The 19,417-nt window shown below is 37.3% G+C and overlaps 1 protein-coding gene across 1 annotated transcript in view; it reads right to left on the reverse strand.

Annotated features, from left to right (window-relative positions):
- The window catches only part of dpp6a (dipeptidyl-peptidase 6a), a 115,955-nt gene extending 105,837 nt beyond the window's left edge, over window positions 1-10,118 (reverse strand). The window contains exon 1 of the mRNA XM_079447605.1: window positions 9,772-10,118. Within this exon, the coding sequence (XP_079303731.1) occupies window positions 9,772-9,828 (57 nt within the window). The 5' untranslated portion in view covers window positions 9,829-10,118. The remainder of the gene's footprint in view (window positions 1-9,771) is intronic.
- Between the last annotated feature and the right edge of the window lie 9,299 nt (window positions 10,119-19,417).

Genomic DNA, 19,417 nt, shown 5'->3' on the forward strand with positions numbered 1-19,417 from the left:
AATCATTATTAGTTGTAATGAAGCAACCAAATGCACACTGGAGACAGCGGTCTGGATCAAACAGATCCACAGCACTGACTGCTGAATCACTGAGAGGTGGAAAATGGAATGGCATTTACTTTCTTTGATTGCTGGGCTGTGGCTCAAAGTAAAGCTGATTTAAATTGCCTACACATGCTCTCATAAAACATGATCAACTTGGAATAAAATATACCACAACTACGCATTTCCAGGGTAAATTTACTCTAATTGTCTGTCTACACATAAAGAAATGAATGTTTTGGTAATGAAATACCATTCAAATTATTCAGAAAACATCTGAGAGCTGTACAGACTCTTTACTGATATGTGCAATTGGATTTTTGACCAATTACCAATTATTATTTTATGTAAGTACATGTATAATCATTTTCAAAGACATTTAATACATTTGTATCATTTTATTGAGAACATATTTATCTTTGTAGGGTTCATATCATTTCCATATGTCCATATGTGTATATAAAAGGCTACACATATTTTTTAGGAATTTACTGAATCTGATCTGAATTCTTGTCAAAAACTAAAAGTTTTCACACTCGGCTCATACATAAGGAGCAGAGAAAGCTATTTTTTCATAGACGAACTGAAACACTGGGAAGTTTCACATAGCTTCACACAGCCAAGAGCTGCCTGCCAAGGTAAAAGTTTGATGTGGATTCAATGCAGAGGCGGTGGATGGGCACTTCACAGAGAGGAAGCTGACAACGGGAGAAAACAAGCTTACAGTTAAAAAAGAGGGATGTTAAATAACATCGTATTTGTTTTATCCTCTTTCATTTAATCGTGTTTGTCATGATCACTTGGGAACATCTTAGATTTATTGGTGACATAAAATATTTGACTTACAAATAAGGGCTGGCCTAAATCTTTAAAATGTTCCTTATTCAACATGAAGCAAATGTAAAAGATCTAGTTAAAATTTTTGAGGTATGTTTTCGTCTTTTTTACTACATTTGGAAAATGCCTGTGGGGGTGGCATTCATGAAAATGTTTAACATTTTGGAATGGATTTTATAAAGTGGGTCATTTTTAATAATAAACAGTTTTATACAGTTCAGTGTGAGCTTCACACATGAAATAGAGTCCTTTAACACACAGAAACAGTGAGCGCTTTTTCACCATCATGCCAAACCGTTCTCGCTACTTAAAAGGCTTTTACTGTGTACTAGTGTGTTGACGAATCGACACAGTGACATTACAGCAACGCGAGAATCGAGAGCCGTATGCTTTTAAATAGCTCACTCAGTACTGCGATGTCATCCGTCGATCGGTCTGCGTGGCGCCGAATGAAATCAAACAAATAACATGGATTACCTCATCTAACATTATCCACACGAAGACGTCCTTGCTTTTCCTCGCCATCATGTTCATTTTGTACTGGTTGCTCAGTGACTAGTAACCAACTGTCATCAACAACAAACTTATGTATGCCCATATAACTGTTTACATACTGTATATGTGAGCATGCCCAGCGTGTCTTAAGGGTCATGTGACATGCGTTTTCGATAGTGTAGTTAAACGCATGTGGAAACAGCAGTATAAACGAGGATAATTTGCATTTGAAAACACTGTTTTGTATGACAACAGGCCAATGAAAACACCACATTAATGTGATCTGATAACGTAACTCTTCAGTACGTAAACCAAAACGAATAACTTGCTGCCTTGGTAAAGCAAGAGACTGAGCAATGACTTGATTTCTCCACTCCCTCTGTTAACAGCTAAGTTCCTTCCCTTCTTCAATAACGCGTTATTTTGGCTATGGAGAGGAACTGGCATCTAGGCAACCGACGAGTGACCTATCATTAGTGGTGACCACACACATTCTATCAGCACGAATTACGCACAGTTTGGCCGTTTCAGACCATGCTGGTTTGGCACGATGGTGGAAAAGCGCACAGTGAGTTAAAGATATTTTTATAATAATGTCACAATTTTGTCTTGATCAATTGTGCAGTCTCGATGGAAATCGTGGAAAATCTAATCTTATTTTATAGTAAAAGTATTGATTTTTAAACCTACTGTGTTTCTCCAAAATAAATCTCCTTTTTCCAAGTCGGTAATTGTTCATTTGCATATAAGAGAATCTGAAGAAAAAACTGGATTGATATTTTTCTGCTGCAGATTTTCTGGTTATTCACTACATTTAATATTGTTTCATATTCTAGTAATAAGTATTTTCTATGAGAAATTTTGAGTGTGAATGTCATATCAGTAACACTGGATGTCCCATATCATGAATATTTAATATATAGTATATTGCTAAGCCCAAAGTAAGAATATGAATGATATAATAATATAACTTTTTTGCAGATGTATAAAGCCTTATATTTGACCAATTAATTAATTCTATATCAACATGAGAATAAAGTCATTCTGAGTGATGCTTTGAGAGCGGATAGGTCAATAAATACATGAAATATGATCATCAGGCCTTTGTTTATTCAACACAAATCACATGAGAATGAGGGCCAAATACCAGTGTCATGGCTCTTATTTATATGGACACCCATGAGACCTGGGGTTCTCCGTATCTCGCTAACTCATTTAGCTGGATTTGATTGTTGGCGATTTCACATGATCTTGGATTGTTCATCCAATCATTTTTGTTTTAGCAACAGGTGAGTTTGCTCGGGAGCAGGTTTATTTCATATAAACAGGATAAGATTGCGGCCATTACGCAGTCAAGTCGGCTTCATTCATACAACAGCAATTTGTTGCACAAGATACAGGATTTATAGAAACAGCTTTGCGAATTTAACATGTAATGAACGCATTGTTTTGCTTTTAGTACAATATTTATTGTGATATAATATAATATACTTATAACCATTTTTATTTGTGTTTACTGTGAAGTCTTCGGTGAGGACTGAAATTAATGAATTAATAAATAAATATAATATATTTTTTTATTTTTTTTTATAATTTATAATGTTTTTTGTTCTTGTGAATGAAATATTTGTCATATTAATTTGTTGGACCTTCATATTTAATATACAGTATGTTAAAGCACATACAGTGCTTATGTATATATGAAGAGTTTGTTTCCGAAATGAGATAACTTTGAAATAAAAGTTTCAAAAATGTTTTTATTACAATAATCATGGTTATCTCATTTTGGATAAAAACTCTACATTTATAAAAAAGATCAAAGTTAATTTATCAGTTATACAACTTCAGTTTACAACTGCTTTAAAATGTAATAAATATCTCTAAATGTAATCTGTCTGTGCATCATCTGAAGTGTTCCTGATATTTTAAAAAGGTTATAAAACTGTCATAATCTTCAATCAGCGGTAAAATATATGGATGTAACTACGTCTTTTGACGTAACAACCAGCCAATAGCAGCGCTGCTGATCATATCAATATATGCTGCCTTTCCAAACAGTGCATGAGCGTGCAATGATCCCAGACAATTTCATCTTGATATACTAATCATCAACAACAGGTGCGTTTCTAAGAACCGAATTATCCAGATCATGATAAACTGGATTAGGTCATCCGGGTTGTATTATTTGATCTTGGATGTAGTAAGATGGATGTACCATTGCTTACAACATACAAAGACTGGGCCCCAGGTTGTCATTTATCCTGGATCACAAAGCCTTTTTGTGTTACAAGTTGAGAAACAATCAATCCATATAGGAGTCTGATTAGAACCGAAAAACTGGCCAGTTTGGGTAGTACAAAACGTTAATACAGTAACATGTCACGGATGTGTTAGAGAGAACCCAATTGCAGGCAGCGAAACGGGGATGACGGGGTTAACAAGGACTTTAATATAAACAGAAAACAGGAACAAAACAAAAACCCACGAGGGGGTGACAACAGGGTAAACAATAAACTGAACTAACTACAGACTAAACACTTGACAAGAATTACAACTACAAAACACTCACACTGACTAGACTAACAACTCAAAGACATGGCATAGCATAAAGCATAAAGCATGAAATAGTAAGGCATACCAGTACACTAGATGCAACGAACGAGCACAGGACAATGAACACGAGGATGTTTTAAAGGGAGACAGACAAAGGATAATAAACAAGGGTCAGGTGCGGGTACTGAAACACTCAGGGAAGGTTAACGAGGAAACGAGATGGCGGGAAACACTGAGGAGACACGAGAAAGCACATGGCTTTCTCACACAAAACCTAAGGCTATGCCATGACTCCGCTGCAAGACCAAGAATAAACATGACATGATAGCGGAATCATGACAGTAACAACAACACTTTCAAGTGCCTGATTCCAATATACATTTCCCAAATTATAAAACGATCAATATAGTTCACACAGTGTTCATTTATTCCTGGTTTGCTGTGGAAAATTCATTTCTACGGTGGGAAAAATCAATTTCCTTTTTGAATGGCTCTGTCCTTCTGTCATTTTAAAGATATAGCTCCTTATCTTTCTACATTATTACTACGATACAATTAGGCGACATCTCTCATTTAGGTGTGATAAAAAGGTCCTACAGATAAACCAGGCGATTTCTCCGTTCACTTTGAATTGCTCATGCATCAGTCAGGAACAAAGTGAAACGGACAAATACAACCGGAGCATCTGACCTGACTGTTGTATAATAACCATATAATATGCACCCTGCAACTGCAGACCAATATTACATTTTTTGTGGATCCAGCAAGATGCTTTGATCATCACAAACCCTAATGAATCATTTCACACAAATAATAAAAGTGGTCTTTGGGAGGAAAGAGACCAAGCTGACAAAATGCCAACATGTTATATCTAAGAGGTTTCCCATCATTCTCACACTCCCTAAGGTGGACATCAAATACAATTTTTCTCATTTTCCACTCACATTTTAATCTTTGTGTAATGGAAAGGAAATTAGTCTGGGACAGCATGTTGAATGCATCCCTTCAGGGTCAAACTTGATTAATGGCCCGCATCAATTTACAAAGAAAAAGAATGTTGCTAAAAAGAATGAAAAATTACAGCTATGGGACCAGAAAAGTCCAAAACCTCAAAACAAAAGGGTTTAGAATACAGGCAAAACGTACAGACAAACACTGTCATAAAGGAATATCACTTCACCATTCCTAATGATACACTCTTAATAAAGCTATAGTCTTCCATAAATCATACCCAGGGCTTTTGTTGAATGTGCAAGCACAAATACTTTCAACATTATACTACCTTTGCAAGCAAATCTGAGACTAGACTCCACACTCACACACAGCTATCAGAAGTGTAAGAAAACTGTGGCATTTCATTTGACAGCCAGCATGGACATGAAATGAGCAAAATGTGGATGTGTTTGTGTAGCGTGGGTCCTGAAATCCAGTTTTATCTGATCTAAGCTTAGCCACAACACTGTCTGGTGAAGAATAGTTGCTTTTGGGCAGGGGGCAATGATGGACAGATTTCAATCAGTGCAGAAGCTAAAGGCTCTTTTTTCACATTGTGGAGAAACATTTCCTCATAACAATGTCCCGGACAATGTGACAAAATTGGATACTCTCTTAACTTTGATCTAAAGCGATACTGAAATCTTGATTGTCCACAGAAAAAAATGATCCTCGAAAGCTTACTTGACATACAGTTAAATGAAATTGAAGAAGCTTTAAATTACACAACACAATGGAATCTTAAGCTACCGTTCAGGGTTTAGGGTCACTTGACTGAAATGTGTCTTATGACCTTTTAAACTAAAGGTTTATGCCAAAATGTTTGAAAATCTTCAATGACAAATTTTGAAATGTGCCAACATATTCACTTCTTTCAGCGGAAAACTAAACATTATTACAAAAAATGTTTGGTAAAATAGGACTTTAACAAGCATGGATGCTCACTGTTGGTTCTGGAGATTTACTCTACTCTGCTGCAGATTCAATCCTTTTTACTGTTCTCTGCACTTATAATCTAAAGGGAATGTTGCATGTAATGTCGCTCTGAGCGACGGGGATGTGACCAAGTTAATCTTGCTTCAACATATGGGATCGAATATTAAAGGTTGCTCTGAAGGATGGGAGCTGCCCCAGGAGAGAGGGCACCTGTGGCCCAGCTAACACACGTCCCACTGTCTGCTCCGTGTGTTCTCTACAAAACAGCTTGACAGCAACAGATCTTGAAAAGCCTGAGTCATGCATATGTGTCATTCAACAGCATCTACCCCAGTTTATTCTGACAATAGCGAAAGCAGTAATACATAACAAACATGCAGTAAAGACATCCTAGCATCATACCCCAGAAGTCCTATATAAAATATTGGACTGATAAATATCTGCGATCATAAACAAAGATCTGTGATGGAAAGATGCACTCTCTTGGCTTAAATGAAATCCAATTATGCCCTTGAGGGAAACTGGCATTATGAAATAAATGTCATCTAAATGAATCCACAACTTGTGGATATCTAAACAGCTTGTGGATTGTGCACACATATTCAAAATATTGTGTTGACATTTCAGCGGCCAGTGGCACATTACAAAGCCATATTAAATACATGCAGAACTTCCCGATCGGTGGCCTGGCTTGTGGTCTTTAAGGAAAACACTCTCAAGAGGGAAGATCAGTCTACTTTGCACAACTTCTTGCTTTTAAAAATTTACCATAGGGCTTGTAATTCTTCAATCATGTAATTATTTTAAATAAGGCCATACTGTAGATCTTACTACTCAGCAGCATACTTTAAACAATATAAGGTATTTTTATAATAAACAGTAGCCTAATGATTGTACAAATGATTAATCCTTACACTGCAATACACTCTTACAAACAAAGGTACTTAAAAGGTTTTTCACAGCGATGCTATAGAAGAACCATTTTTGGTTCCACAAAGAACCATTCAGTCAAATGTTCTTTAAAGAGCCCTCACTTTCTGACCTTTTTATAATCTGAGGAACCGTTTTCACTTAACAAATCACCATGAGTGTTGCATGGAAATGACCATACCATACTATTCCATACAGTATTCTACTGTATAGTATAAAGTGCTTCTTCTGTAGAACTAAATGTTTTGCTTTTGCTTGAAAGACCTTACGTGTGATGCTCCTCAGCTACCAAGTATCCAGGCATCCAGGCAAGCTTGACTTTGCAATTCAAATAAAAAGACTTAAACTCTACTGACTTAAACAGTTCTGGACACCAGCACCATTCCTTTATGCTCATAAACTGATAAGACATTTAGCGAAGATTTAGAAAAGAGAAGAGAAGCTCTATTATGATATTTTTTCACCACAGCTACTGGCAGGAGGCATTTGTCTTACGAGTGAGGGTGCTTTTGAGGGTTTATGGGTATATATTTATCTCACTCACAAAGCTATAGTGGGTAAGGGGCTCCTCGTGCTTTGTTAGTGTGAATCTACACTCTTGAACTGTAGTTATCTCTTAAGAATTTTTTGCCTTCCTTTCCTACACATCTGGTCAAAATTATGTTTTAAAAGTGGATTGCTCGTGACGTCAAGAAGCTGCACTGCCATATCGATAGGCCTGCACTACTGTATTAATAGGAAATCATGTGATTTTATAGGACCAATAATTGCCCATATATTTATAATTTTAATATCTGACTTTACAGCCTTACAATGTAAACATGCATAATGGTCACGTTTCCGTTTGTTGCAATTATATACATTTAAACCAGACAAGCCTGCAGTCAAGTCAACTACATATATTTTTATCAAACATCAAATGATGTGCCTTTTTGCAACGACAGCAGGTTGAGCAGAGTTATATGCAAATGTCAATAAAACAACAGGTTAACAGCAAGACTTGTTCCTGCTATTTCATCCTTACTAGTAATTTTTAGTCTTGTTTACAAGGAGGAGTTGGCTCTTGGATTTTACAGTAGGTCTTCACAATGTAAACCTTAACCTTCTACTTAGCACTACCTTGTGGCGCATGACTGAAGATTTAATTTCAAAAGTGATGATACCAGATTATTTCCAGATTGCAATTATAGCAGGGATTTAACACCACGACCAGTGTTGGGCAGTAACACAAACTCGCAAACAAATTCAGCATGGAGAGAGAAAAGTATGCGTTCTATAGCTGGAAATACACTAGTATTTTGAGATTATTTCTGTCAAAGGCAAGAACATTGTTGTGCGTTGTCGGTCATGGGGAGGTAAGCAAAACCCTCTCACCCGTGAAAAACAATCTTAAAGGGCAGTACAGTATGCTTAAACTTCTCGGGAAAGTAACGTTACCAGGCTGGTATTAGCAAACGTATTTTTATATTTTGCTGCTCTAACACTGTTACTTTTTTTATATGAAGAAATCATCATAGAAATATGCAGAAGCGCCATTTAAAAGATATACAATTTATGAGAAAACTAAGGCGACTTTTTACACTATGGAGTATGCAGGTTTAGAAATACTAATATTAAAATGTTTTATGAGTTTTATCATTATTATTATTAGTGATAGAATTTGTTAAAATAAGAAAACAGGCTGAATTTTGTTTGTTCCCACTTGCCAATAAAGTTTGGCCATGAGAAAGCTAAAGAGGTTATTTCGGTTTTTGAGGGGGTAGTAATGTAACTTGTAATGTAACTAAATACTTTTGAAATAAAGTAGTCAGACGTAATCAGTTTCACATTTCCAGAGTAGCCATTATAATTTATGCCACTGTCTAGTTTTCATGGCGTAACATTGCAAGTGTCAATTTATGCAAGTAGATACAACGGGTAAGTGACGGCGCTGTCAACTGTCCCCGTGGTTGAGCTTTGCAGCAGCTAGGTGACCTCCCACCACTTAATCGCTTTCAGAGTAAACACCACTTTACTCAGAGAACAAAGAAAAGACATTATTTAAAGATTTGGCAGAATTCTGTAGGGCAGCTGTATCACCGTCTCTTAACTCATCTGTCACGCAACAGAACAGCTACACAGAGTCTCACTAAAATGTAACGCTGCATGTTAATGTGTCCTCTATAATCTTTCCTCTTGAAGTGATTGTTGCTTTAAGACGTGTGGCTGATGTGGAGTGAACAGAAGGTCTGTGCTTTTCACTGTCAAAGTTTCCCTACACTTGACGTGTTCACCTGCCCTCCCGCTGGCGTCTCTTGCGGGAGCACCCACCTTTCACGTTGCTTTTTTTGGACTTCGCTTTGTTCCTGTCAGTATCGCCCGTGGCTGTTTCTGTACCTACTTCCACTGTTCCTCTCCATTGAAATCAAGTACAGATTTCACAGTAGCCTTGGTCAAGTCGGTCGAGAGATGTAAGATGATTTACACTTTCGTGTTCACATTTAACCATTGCCAAGAATATAATGTGTTTGGCCATTTTGATAATGAGTAAAGTTGGTCAATTAAAATGTTATTATTATTATTGTGTAAATTGTTTCATATGACCGGAAGTTCTGAAACAATATAAGCAAAATAAGATTTTCATATGAAAACCAATGCTAATTTATCATCTAACACATACCCTTAACAGATATTGCAAACAATTGTGGCTTTTTCTAAGAATAAAAAAACATCAACAGCTTTTATTATTAAACGTGAATTTATGGCTGGCATTTAACTTTCTACGACTAATAAGCGCACTTAATCATCACTGATAAGACAAATATCATCGATTAATCAGAAGTACTGTGGCCATATTGCTGGTCCTTATAAAAACATTTCAGAAATGCGACATTTAAAGTGCGTTTGTGTCAGTTTTATAAACAATTGAATACATGTAAAGTGTCGATCAATAACTAATGTACGTGTTTATTTTCTTATGTGTTGATTTATAAAAGAGTAGGCTACCTGTTCCTGCTGATGAGCTGATTTGGTCGATACATTTGACTCCTTTGCTGTAGTCATGATGACAAATTACCACATACAGCACGAGACGTTCAGTTTGTGAAGAGACCGCCGGTGAGACGGGCAGAAGAGAAGATGCTGAGGGGAAAACGGCAGAAATGCGGCAAAATCCCAGTGAGAGGCGAGATTTGATCTTTATGAGTCGATCTTCAGAGGATTAATGCGCCTCCGCTGCTAAATCGCAGAGAGAGAAACGGTCGCGGAGAAACACCGATCATTGCCCGCTAAACGCCACCGGTCGACTGCGAGACTAGTGCGGGAGAGCTTTTCTTATCCCCCTTCACGCGCTTGCCGCCTTTTCATCCCCGCCTGCGAGAACCACGCGCACACGCGCGCGCTTGCCGCCTTTTCACCCTCTGCCTCGCGCACAGAAAACAGAAAAGACAGCAAGTGTGTGCGTGTCTTGATCATAGGCTGCTAATGATAACTGTTCATGTGTACACAAACTTTGTAGGACGAAATGTAAAAATGGTTATTAAAAAGGATTGTAACCATGGCATAAATGTCACTGCATTGGCTTGGAAATCCTTGTGTTAATATAATATTGCCACTTTTTATGACGGCGATAATGCTATATGATTAAAACGTGTGAAAACAATGGACAATTAATGGTAAGGGTCCTGTTGTGAAAACAAGTGCGTCAAAACGTTCTCAAATATTCAATTGCAAATTGTAATAAAGAAATTAATTATAAATGACTGGAAAGGTAATTGAAATTCAACAGGCAATAAGTGAACTGCTGAATGATGAATGAGACTATACTGTAACCATGAATCCACAACACACTCTCACGGAAATGTGTATTTTTGACGAACTGTAATCTGTTAATTCTACTGACACGAATTTCCCATTTTTTCTCATTTTCTTTCAACCAGCACGACTTTCAATCGGATGTAGTTTAATACGTATTTTCATACTTATAAATCATGCATGTAGCTACAGGTGGGCCTGGGTGGACCTGGGCCCACCCACCTGTCAGTCATCCCCCCCAGTCAGCAGCCTGGCATGGTATCTTAATAAGGGAATTATGTGTCAATTATCACAAAACGTGACCTATAACAATAAATTGTATTGTTTCTTGATTCTTGTTTGCCATATAATCGATTCTGTCGTCGATCTATGTCATCGTATAGTTGTGCAAGCTTGGCATGTCTTCCCGTTTTGTTAGGAGTCTAATAAAACCGCAGGTCGAAGCAACAACAGTCACGATTTTATTTTGTTCTACAAGGTTAATGCCCTTTTTGTTTTAGAGTTTATGCATGCATCTAATAAAGGTTCTATGAATTGGTAATAAAAAAACAGGATTAAAGAGAGTCATTTATTATTTGTACAAGTTAAAAAATAACGCTGCACCCAAACTGAAACTAATACCACGGGGCTGTTGAATGCTTTAATCTGATTGGTTAACAGACGTTCTATGGGTATTCATTCACTTTCGGTAATCGCACACCTGTTCCAGGTCTGCTGACTGCATTACAGTATATCACTTTGCCACGTTTAAATAACAGGTTACAGTGTATAACCGTTCTGAACGTCTGTCAACCAATCAGATTGAAGCATTCAACAGCCCCGTGGTATTAGTGCAGTTAAGGTGTACCTAAGAGACGACGGGAAACGCAGCCCAGGTATCAGCACAGCACCCTGCTCTTGAGCTGACGTTTATAATGTCAAACTGTTAATGGAAACGCGTGCACAATAAACAAAGCATTTCATAAACAATATAGAAATAAATATACTGACATCGAATGAATGAAATCACTAAATAGAAAACAAAATGAATTAATAAACACGGATAGCTGGCGGGTTCGTTTTCCTCTTCATGCTGCATATAACTGATAACAAATATGTTTTGATAGACCTTCTCTTTCAAAGGTTTTTGTGGTTTTTGTTGCTGCTGTGATACAAACAATACGAGGGATAAATAATAATAATAATATTACCACTGGCGTTTCTGTCTCAAGCCTCTTGAAACATTACTGCAAACACGCAGGTGTGCGTGCGGTCTCTCACTCACACACACACTCACACACACACACACACACACACACACACACACACACCCACCAAGTGGCTCAAGCTTCCGAGTCCATTCGCTCTAACGGACGCTTGAAAGAGATGCACAAGAAAGTAGTTCTACCATCAACAGCATTTAAAGACGATAACATGACAAACCTTGAACTTAAACATTAGTCAGAGTCAATGTGGTCAAGCTTCACAAGAACAACCAACATGTTTGGTAATCCAGCAGTCAGAATATTTGATTCACATGTGTCCTTGTTTTAATAGTGATGGCATATTTATTTTGATTATACACTAATGTCACTTTTCATTGTAATAGATGAATTGAGGGATGATTCGGAGAGCTCTGAGCAGGAGAGTGAGCCAGAGCTGCCAGGAGATGTCATTGACTAGAGCCTCAGCTAACCACATCAAGCAGCAGATATGCTGTTCCAAAAGGATCCAATGGTAGGCCAAGTCTATATGTGAAACGAATTAGTAATCATTTACACAGTAGCTCTCATTAATATTTTATTGTTTATTTACACATTTATAATACTTATACCTTTTCATAGAGATGACACGTTGTTTATATATATGTATTTCCGATATCTAAAGATCAAGAGATGAGGGTCCATGTTTGAAAACATTTCCCAGAACCCAGTATGGTACCAGGAAAATAGCTTTAAACAGCACCTGGTAAGGCCATTCATGGCTTGAATATTCTGTAAATCAAGACTCAAATGATTGTTTTGCCTGTAGGCATTTTTACTTTGCCAAATACATCTGATAATCTGCATTTACATCACAGGCTGGCATTTGTAACCGGAAAAAAGCTCCATTCAGAAGCAGAGCATCACATCAATGCCATGTATGCTTGGAATGAGTATAAAATATCTGTTGATAGCAACTCATCAATGCTTGATGTCATGGATGAAGATCGTAAAAAGATTGTGGAAGAAAACTGCGCTTACATAAAAACCTTTTAAGATGTGCTACTTTTAACTGCCACCCAAAATATAGCACCGAGAGATCATCGAGAGTCTGATGACTCTCACAACAAGAGTTATTTTTTTGGCAATCTTAGATGAAATGGCAAAGCATGACCCTCTCATAGAAAAAAGGATGACTGCGTGTAGCAATGCTAAGTACACAAGCCACCAAATTCAGAATGAAATTCTTCAGGTCTTGGCTGAAATGGTACAAAGTGAAAGTAAAAGAAAGTGAAGTTTTTTGTGAAGATTTAAAGAAAAAAGAACAGTTGTCTTTAGTCCTCAGGTGTTATTACACTTTCAGTCAGCTCAAAGCTTAGATGCTGCAGGTCTCACAAAAATGATAATTGACCATTAAGAACAGTGCAAGATTTGCATTTTATGTGCACTGTAATGCACATTGTTTAAATGTGGTTCTTGTCGATGCTGTTAAATCTGTGCCTGAGGCAAATGACAAAGCATGGTGTGTCAAAATAATTGTGAATAATTTTTTTAACCCAATCACGTTACAAACACCAGGTTAAGTCAATTATCTTTTTAACTGATGGCAAGTTAAGATTTCACTTCCTACTGGAGTAACGTTACTTTTGACTAAATAATTTGCTTGTTATATTCCCTGTTGTACACTTTATAATAAAGAATTGTGTTTGCCAACTCGTGAAACCCGCAATTTTAGCTAAATTAGCCTTTGCGGGGTGAAGTATGGTGTTGGTAAGCCACATCCTAAAAGATTTACGACTTCTTTTGATCAGGGCCATAGCCAGCCTTGTGGAAGTGGGTGGACCTTTTTTGTCATTTCCCTCATTTCTATTTGAGGTACAAGTACTTGTATGCCCTATCTCTAAAATTTGGAATACCCCACTGTCCATACAAATGGTCAAATGTGTAATCGGGAGGACCACTACGAATCCATCTGCTCATTACAAATACCCAGAATAACTCATTGTTCTTTATTAAGGGTCCATTTGGTAAGTTTGACTTTGAGGTGTTAAATAATACATTAACTAACAAACATGTTCTATTATGTAGTTAACATGGGCAGTTTTAACACATGAATCCTCATGGCTCCAGTTTGACCTAAGGGTAGGCCTTTCGTGGCCGTAGCCGTGGTTTGAAAATTAGTGAGGTGTCAATAGTTATATCTAATATTACCAATAAATGCTATAAATCATTCAGCTTTAATATATATGATTGTCATGACCGTGCTCACTGACACAAAAAAAATGTGATATTTGTGTCCATGAACACAAAGGAATAGATTCCAAATTTCATGTCTATGCCATGGACTGGCAATTGTTTCTCATAGGGACTTAATTTACAGGGGGTAAATGGTGATTTTATTGACGTCTGAATCCAGAACGTCTGTGTTTTTCTCCCACCACCTGCAGAAAATTACCTACCTACCACTGAATTGCCGTCCGAATCCACATCTCTGCGTTTATAACAGGTGTTAAATCCAAAATACGTTTTGTAGGTCCATTCGGACCACTTTAAACCACCACATTGTGTTGCCTTTTAAAAGGTTCGGGGATTGTAGTGTGTTATGCATTGAAAATACAGTGAATGGCTGCATAAAAAGCACAACATGACTCACGTTCTGCACCTGAATGAAGGAAAAACACGAATTGTCCTGTTTGGGCCTACTAAAAAAACTCAGCATCAGCCATTTAACACAGATTTTCCTGGAATGTGACGTGTCACATGGTTTAAAGGCTGGATTTTATCAATATCGTTAGGGCTTTTTTGCTCAGCTACAGTTCGAAAGAACTTTTCAACGGTTAGACCCTATTTAAGGTATTTATTGTAAAATACTCATTAAGGACGTAATCGCTAAGTGATTAACCTAATGTTCATCAAAGAACATCATAGAATAAATGTGTTTTGTAGCTTTAATGAGAATTCTTCAGAATTTAGCATTAAACACTGTAAAGTGTTTAGACTGTAAAGAACATCATTCAATTTATGTAGAGTATGCGAACTTGTGCTTATATTAAATAGAAATTAAATAGACGTATTAATGAAATTACTATAATAGAAAATTAGATAAAATCATTAGAAAAGTAAATAAAATAAAAAAATATAAAATGAAATTCAAATATTAGAAAACTTTATAAAAACCATTATTTAAATAAAATGATAATAGCAATAAAATGTAATAAGCACTGTAAAAGACACTGCTGCGTGACAATAAATTGAAGGGGGCCCTTGGGTTTGCTATAGCCCCAGGTTGCAATGGGTTCTTATTCTGGCCTTGCGAATGGCTGTTAACGTGATCGCGTAGATATATCACGCGAGCACACACAACATAACCTATACACACTCACACACAGTCCAGTTCACATAAATTATAGCTGACTTGACCGATAGATCAGGATCGCTGCTTCACTGCACAATGCGGGAGATGCTAAGAACTGAAAGAAGACAAGAAAAACATGAAAACCTTCCAAATTGGCATTTTCTTGAATTCCATTATAATTTTTAAATCTATGCGAATTGTCATGTGACCGAGAACGTGAGAAGAGCATTTTCCGGGGTCCCAAGGTTTACAAACACACACCTACACTGTGAATTTGTGTTTGTCAGAATGCATGACTTTCATCACCAAGGAGCCATGCAGATTTATTTTTACAGACGTCCTTATGAGAAACAAGTAGCATCCGAATAGGTCTTATGATGATTATGTAGATGACACATGTTCACATACCTTGTGCAATCGTATTATTCCTGACCATACCAAGTGCTGTCCATTTTCAGAGACGAGTTGTCCAGTCAAACATTTAGAGTCTAACAGATATTGTTATATTTGGACCAATGCTGATAGGTTACCTTTTCTTCACACCATTCTAAATGTTAATGAATTCTCTCTTTATTATCCTCAAGGTCTCTGCTGTTCTGCTTCTTGAACATGCTCTGCCTCCTCTGTTAATTAAGGCCAAAGCAAAGTGTGTGTGTTTGTACTGGGCAAATTATTCTGGAATCCCCATAGGCATCAGTACATCAGGGGTCATGCAATTCCAAAACCAAAACTCAAATTAAGGGTATGCTTACTTCTTTCAAGCATGGAGCTCTGAGTTCGGTCTTTTAGACACGTGGAGGGAAACTTTGTGCCTGCCGCGTGTTCCCTTAATGAACACACATAAGGGGCTTTATCATTTTCGCCCGCTGGTGAAAGAGAAGAGGGAAGGCCACGTGTGCCTGAACGCATACTGAGCAACACAAACTCAATGGTCTGTCCATCACCATTAAGAAGAGGTTGGAAGTCGACGGTGTAAGAGTGGGAACTCAATGTCGATACAGTGTCCTTCTCAGCGTATGTATTTTAAATGGACCTTGAGAAAAAGCACACAAAAAGTTGTCATTCGAGCGAGTGACTTGCAGTCTTAAAGTTAGGATACTTAATCTAAGCACACAAATCCAACAACATTTTGCCACCCAAGTTCTGCTCTACTACTTGTCCTTCAAATCAGCTCTTGATTTTCATCAGCCCTTAATGGATGAAATGAAAGATCCCTTCTAAGCAAATCAATCACCTCCAAGCTAATAACATTCGTTTTGGTCACAGTTGCCAGCAGCATGCGCTTGCTGAAGGATACCTCTTCTCTGCTGGCCATGTACTGTAATAGATGTTATTATACTGCGAGCGGTGTTCACACAACCTGATTGGTAATACTGACAAATAACTGTTGCGAAAATGATAGATGACCTTGGCCGACTGGTCTCTTTAAATACACATTTGGCAGATTTACTCTCTTACAAAAGCAGCCAATATGGTTACCTAATTATAAGAACTCCAGTGCCAATGTAAAAGGCAGGCACTGTTAAGAACACCATAAAGAAGTTTTAATTTGAAAAATACTGTTAACCATTTATGGTGTGTTGATTTGTCCAGACCATATTTGATGTTTTTCACAGACCTGGTGAAAGCGATAAAAGTACTATGAATCCACTCATATTCACAATATTGAACAATATGGAAAGCAAAATAGGCAGTGAGTGCGTTTACATGAACAAAATAAACGGATATCTATCAAAGATCTGCTTAAAAAAGAAACCTGTTTTCAGGTGTTTACATGCATAGTAATAAACCGGCTACGCAGAAAACTGCATTTACATGGAAGCTGGAGACTTGCGGGTTTCTCACGTGCAGTGACGTCATCGTCGATAGTCTGTTTAGTAAAAATGCAGCGGGAAACGGAAAACGGTCTGAGGCTGTATTTTGATATCTTTTCTCATGTCTGCAGTACCTGTAATATTTCTGCCTTTCTACATCAACTGCATTATTCCAGAGCGGGCTTTCACACGTTATTTTACTATTTCGTCCGTTTGGGACTTTTACTACTGCACTTTCAGATATGCGCACATAAACAAAACTGAGAGAAAACCAGTAAAGGGCGTTTATATTCAGCACGGAATCGGAGTAATGGGCAAAAAACTACAAAAGCCGATCGTTCTTTGCTTAAGCCATTTATGACCTTTCCCCGATAAAAGAAAAGCGTTTCACTCCTTTACATGACCTCACATATATCGGCTTGTTTAGCATAATCGGCGTAAGACTGTGCATGTAAACGCGCTCAATGATTGTGATTGTCTTTATACCTTATGCTGTACCCCTCCAATGATCTGCTTTGTTCTCTACCGGCAAAATTTGATTTTGAGCATTTTGTACAGACGGTTTCATCGGGCGGAGGCGCGCCTGGCCCGAAGTTAACTTGGCAAGTTTAGATTTAATTTAATTTATATTCAAATTTAATTGTATAATAATTTAATTAAATAAAAAATTTGTTGATTTTCATTGTGTTTATTAATTTCATTAAATCAACTATTTGTTGAATAAGTCGTGTACGTTTGTCGCAATTATATCCAGCCAAGTAACAGTTCTTCTATTGGTAATGTAAATTTGTGCCAGAAAAAGCGAGAATTTGCAGTAATGTTTGTTTATTTTGTTTGTTGTAGAATAGTACAGTCACTATAAATAGGCTTTCTTTGGGAAAATGACATTTGACATAAACATACAGAAAGCTAATGTTAGCATCATTTACCGGTCTATGTCCGTGCATTGCGTCTATAGCACTTTATTTGTGTAGAAAATGTTGTTCTCTGACAAAAACACAATTCAGATGGGCGTCCTACATCACCTCGGGGGTCCTAATGCTGGCGTGATTGCGACCGGAAAAACGGCCTGAGGGAAAACCTAGTTTGCAAGGTCTTCGTTCCTAAAATGATCTAGTGGGAAAGTGGCTTTTTTAAGCCCTTTTTTTGTTTTTTTGTGATAATTCATGCACCACAGGGTTAATGAACAGTATATCTTCTGTTTCTTAATAGTGTTTTCAACAGGGAAACCGACATCATAGCTTCAGTATGTGAATGCTGAGGAGTGAAGGTAGTTCAATGAGTGAAAGCTCTTCTTGCTGTGAGCCCTGATTAATTCCCTCAGCTTTGATTTTGAAGGCCTGTGTGCTCTTCACCGCACACCGCCGGGTCTCATGAACAGAGAGGTCATGAAACAACAGTACAAACAAGCTATTACGTTATACCCCTGGAAAAACAACTTCTACTTGTAATCATTATCTCCTTTTGAGAAAACGTACTAACATTAGGTGAAACAGGCGATGTTAAAATATCCAGAAAAGTGAAACCGAGCAATTTGGCATTTTCTTCTTCGCAGCTGCTGAGGAGCAGCAGACTGAGCGGTAATCCAGGCTTTACGCTAAGATAGTACTGTCATTCCTTTGTTGGCTCTTAATGCAGGATTTTAATTGAGATTTTTAAAGAACTGGCCTTGCGAAATCCCACGCCTAAATCCAACCAAAACTCAAGGGCCTTACAGATAAAGGCAAATCTGCTGTTGATTTGAAAGTCAGAGGTTTCTTTTGCCTCTCAGTGAACTTACGGCCATCCTTCATAAAACCAAAGAAAAGTGAATATGGAGGAAATGTATTCAGAAGAAGTTCTGATCTATAGACATTTCTTCCAAACATGTCAATACATGAGCTTATTGATTTGATTAAAGAAATATAAAGGGATGAAAGAAGTATTAAAGTATATATGAGCGTGTGTGAATGTTCGTGTGTCGGTGAATGCAAGTGTGAATTAGGACTGGGAGTTATGGTGAAAATTTATGATATATTCGGTTCACATTATGGGGGACATCATTCCTGATGACTGAATTGAATGCACTTGGCCGTCATGTTTACTGACTGTGCCAGATGGTTCAATTCTCACATGCAGAATACCGTACAGTACCCGTTATGTCACTAAATACTAGATACACAGAAGGACAAACATGTCTTATTTAAACTTTACAAAAAATAAAGAATTATACAAAAATACAGCAAAGTGGCATGTATGTCTGTTCATTTCTGTCTGTAAATATATAGGTAAATGTTGCTACGATAAATATACAGTAAAATAATATAAGCTTGTATAGTTTCTTCCAGTTCATTTATTAAACATTTATACCAGTGTGTAGTCAGTGAAATGCTGTTTTTTTTAAAGCGATGTGGTCGTTCTGATCAGAAAAAAACACGTGGCTGAATACAAAGTCTTCATGTGAATGTACCTCTATCCACTCACAGTGTTATGAAGACAAAGTGGAGGTA

Source organism: Barbatula barbatula, assembly GCF_947034865.1.
Source record: "Barbatula barbatula genome assembly, chromosome: 23".
In the NCBI taxonomy this organism is placed as follows: domain Eukaryota; kingdom Metazoa; phylum Chordata; class Actinopteri; order Cypriniformes; family Nemacheilidae; genus Barbatula; species Barbatula barbatula.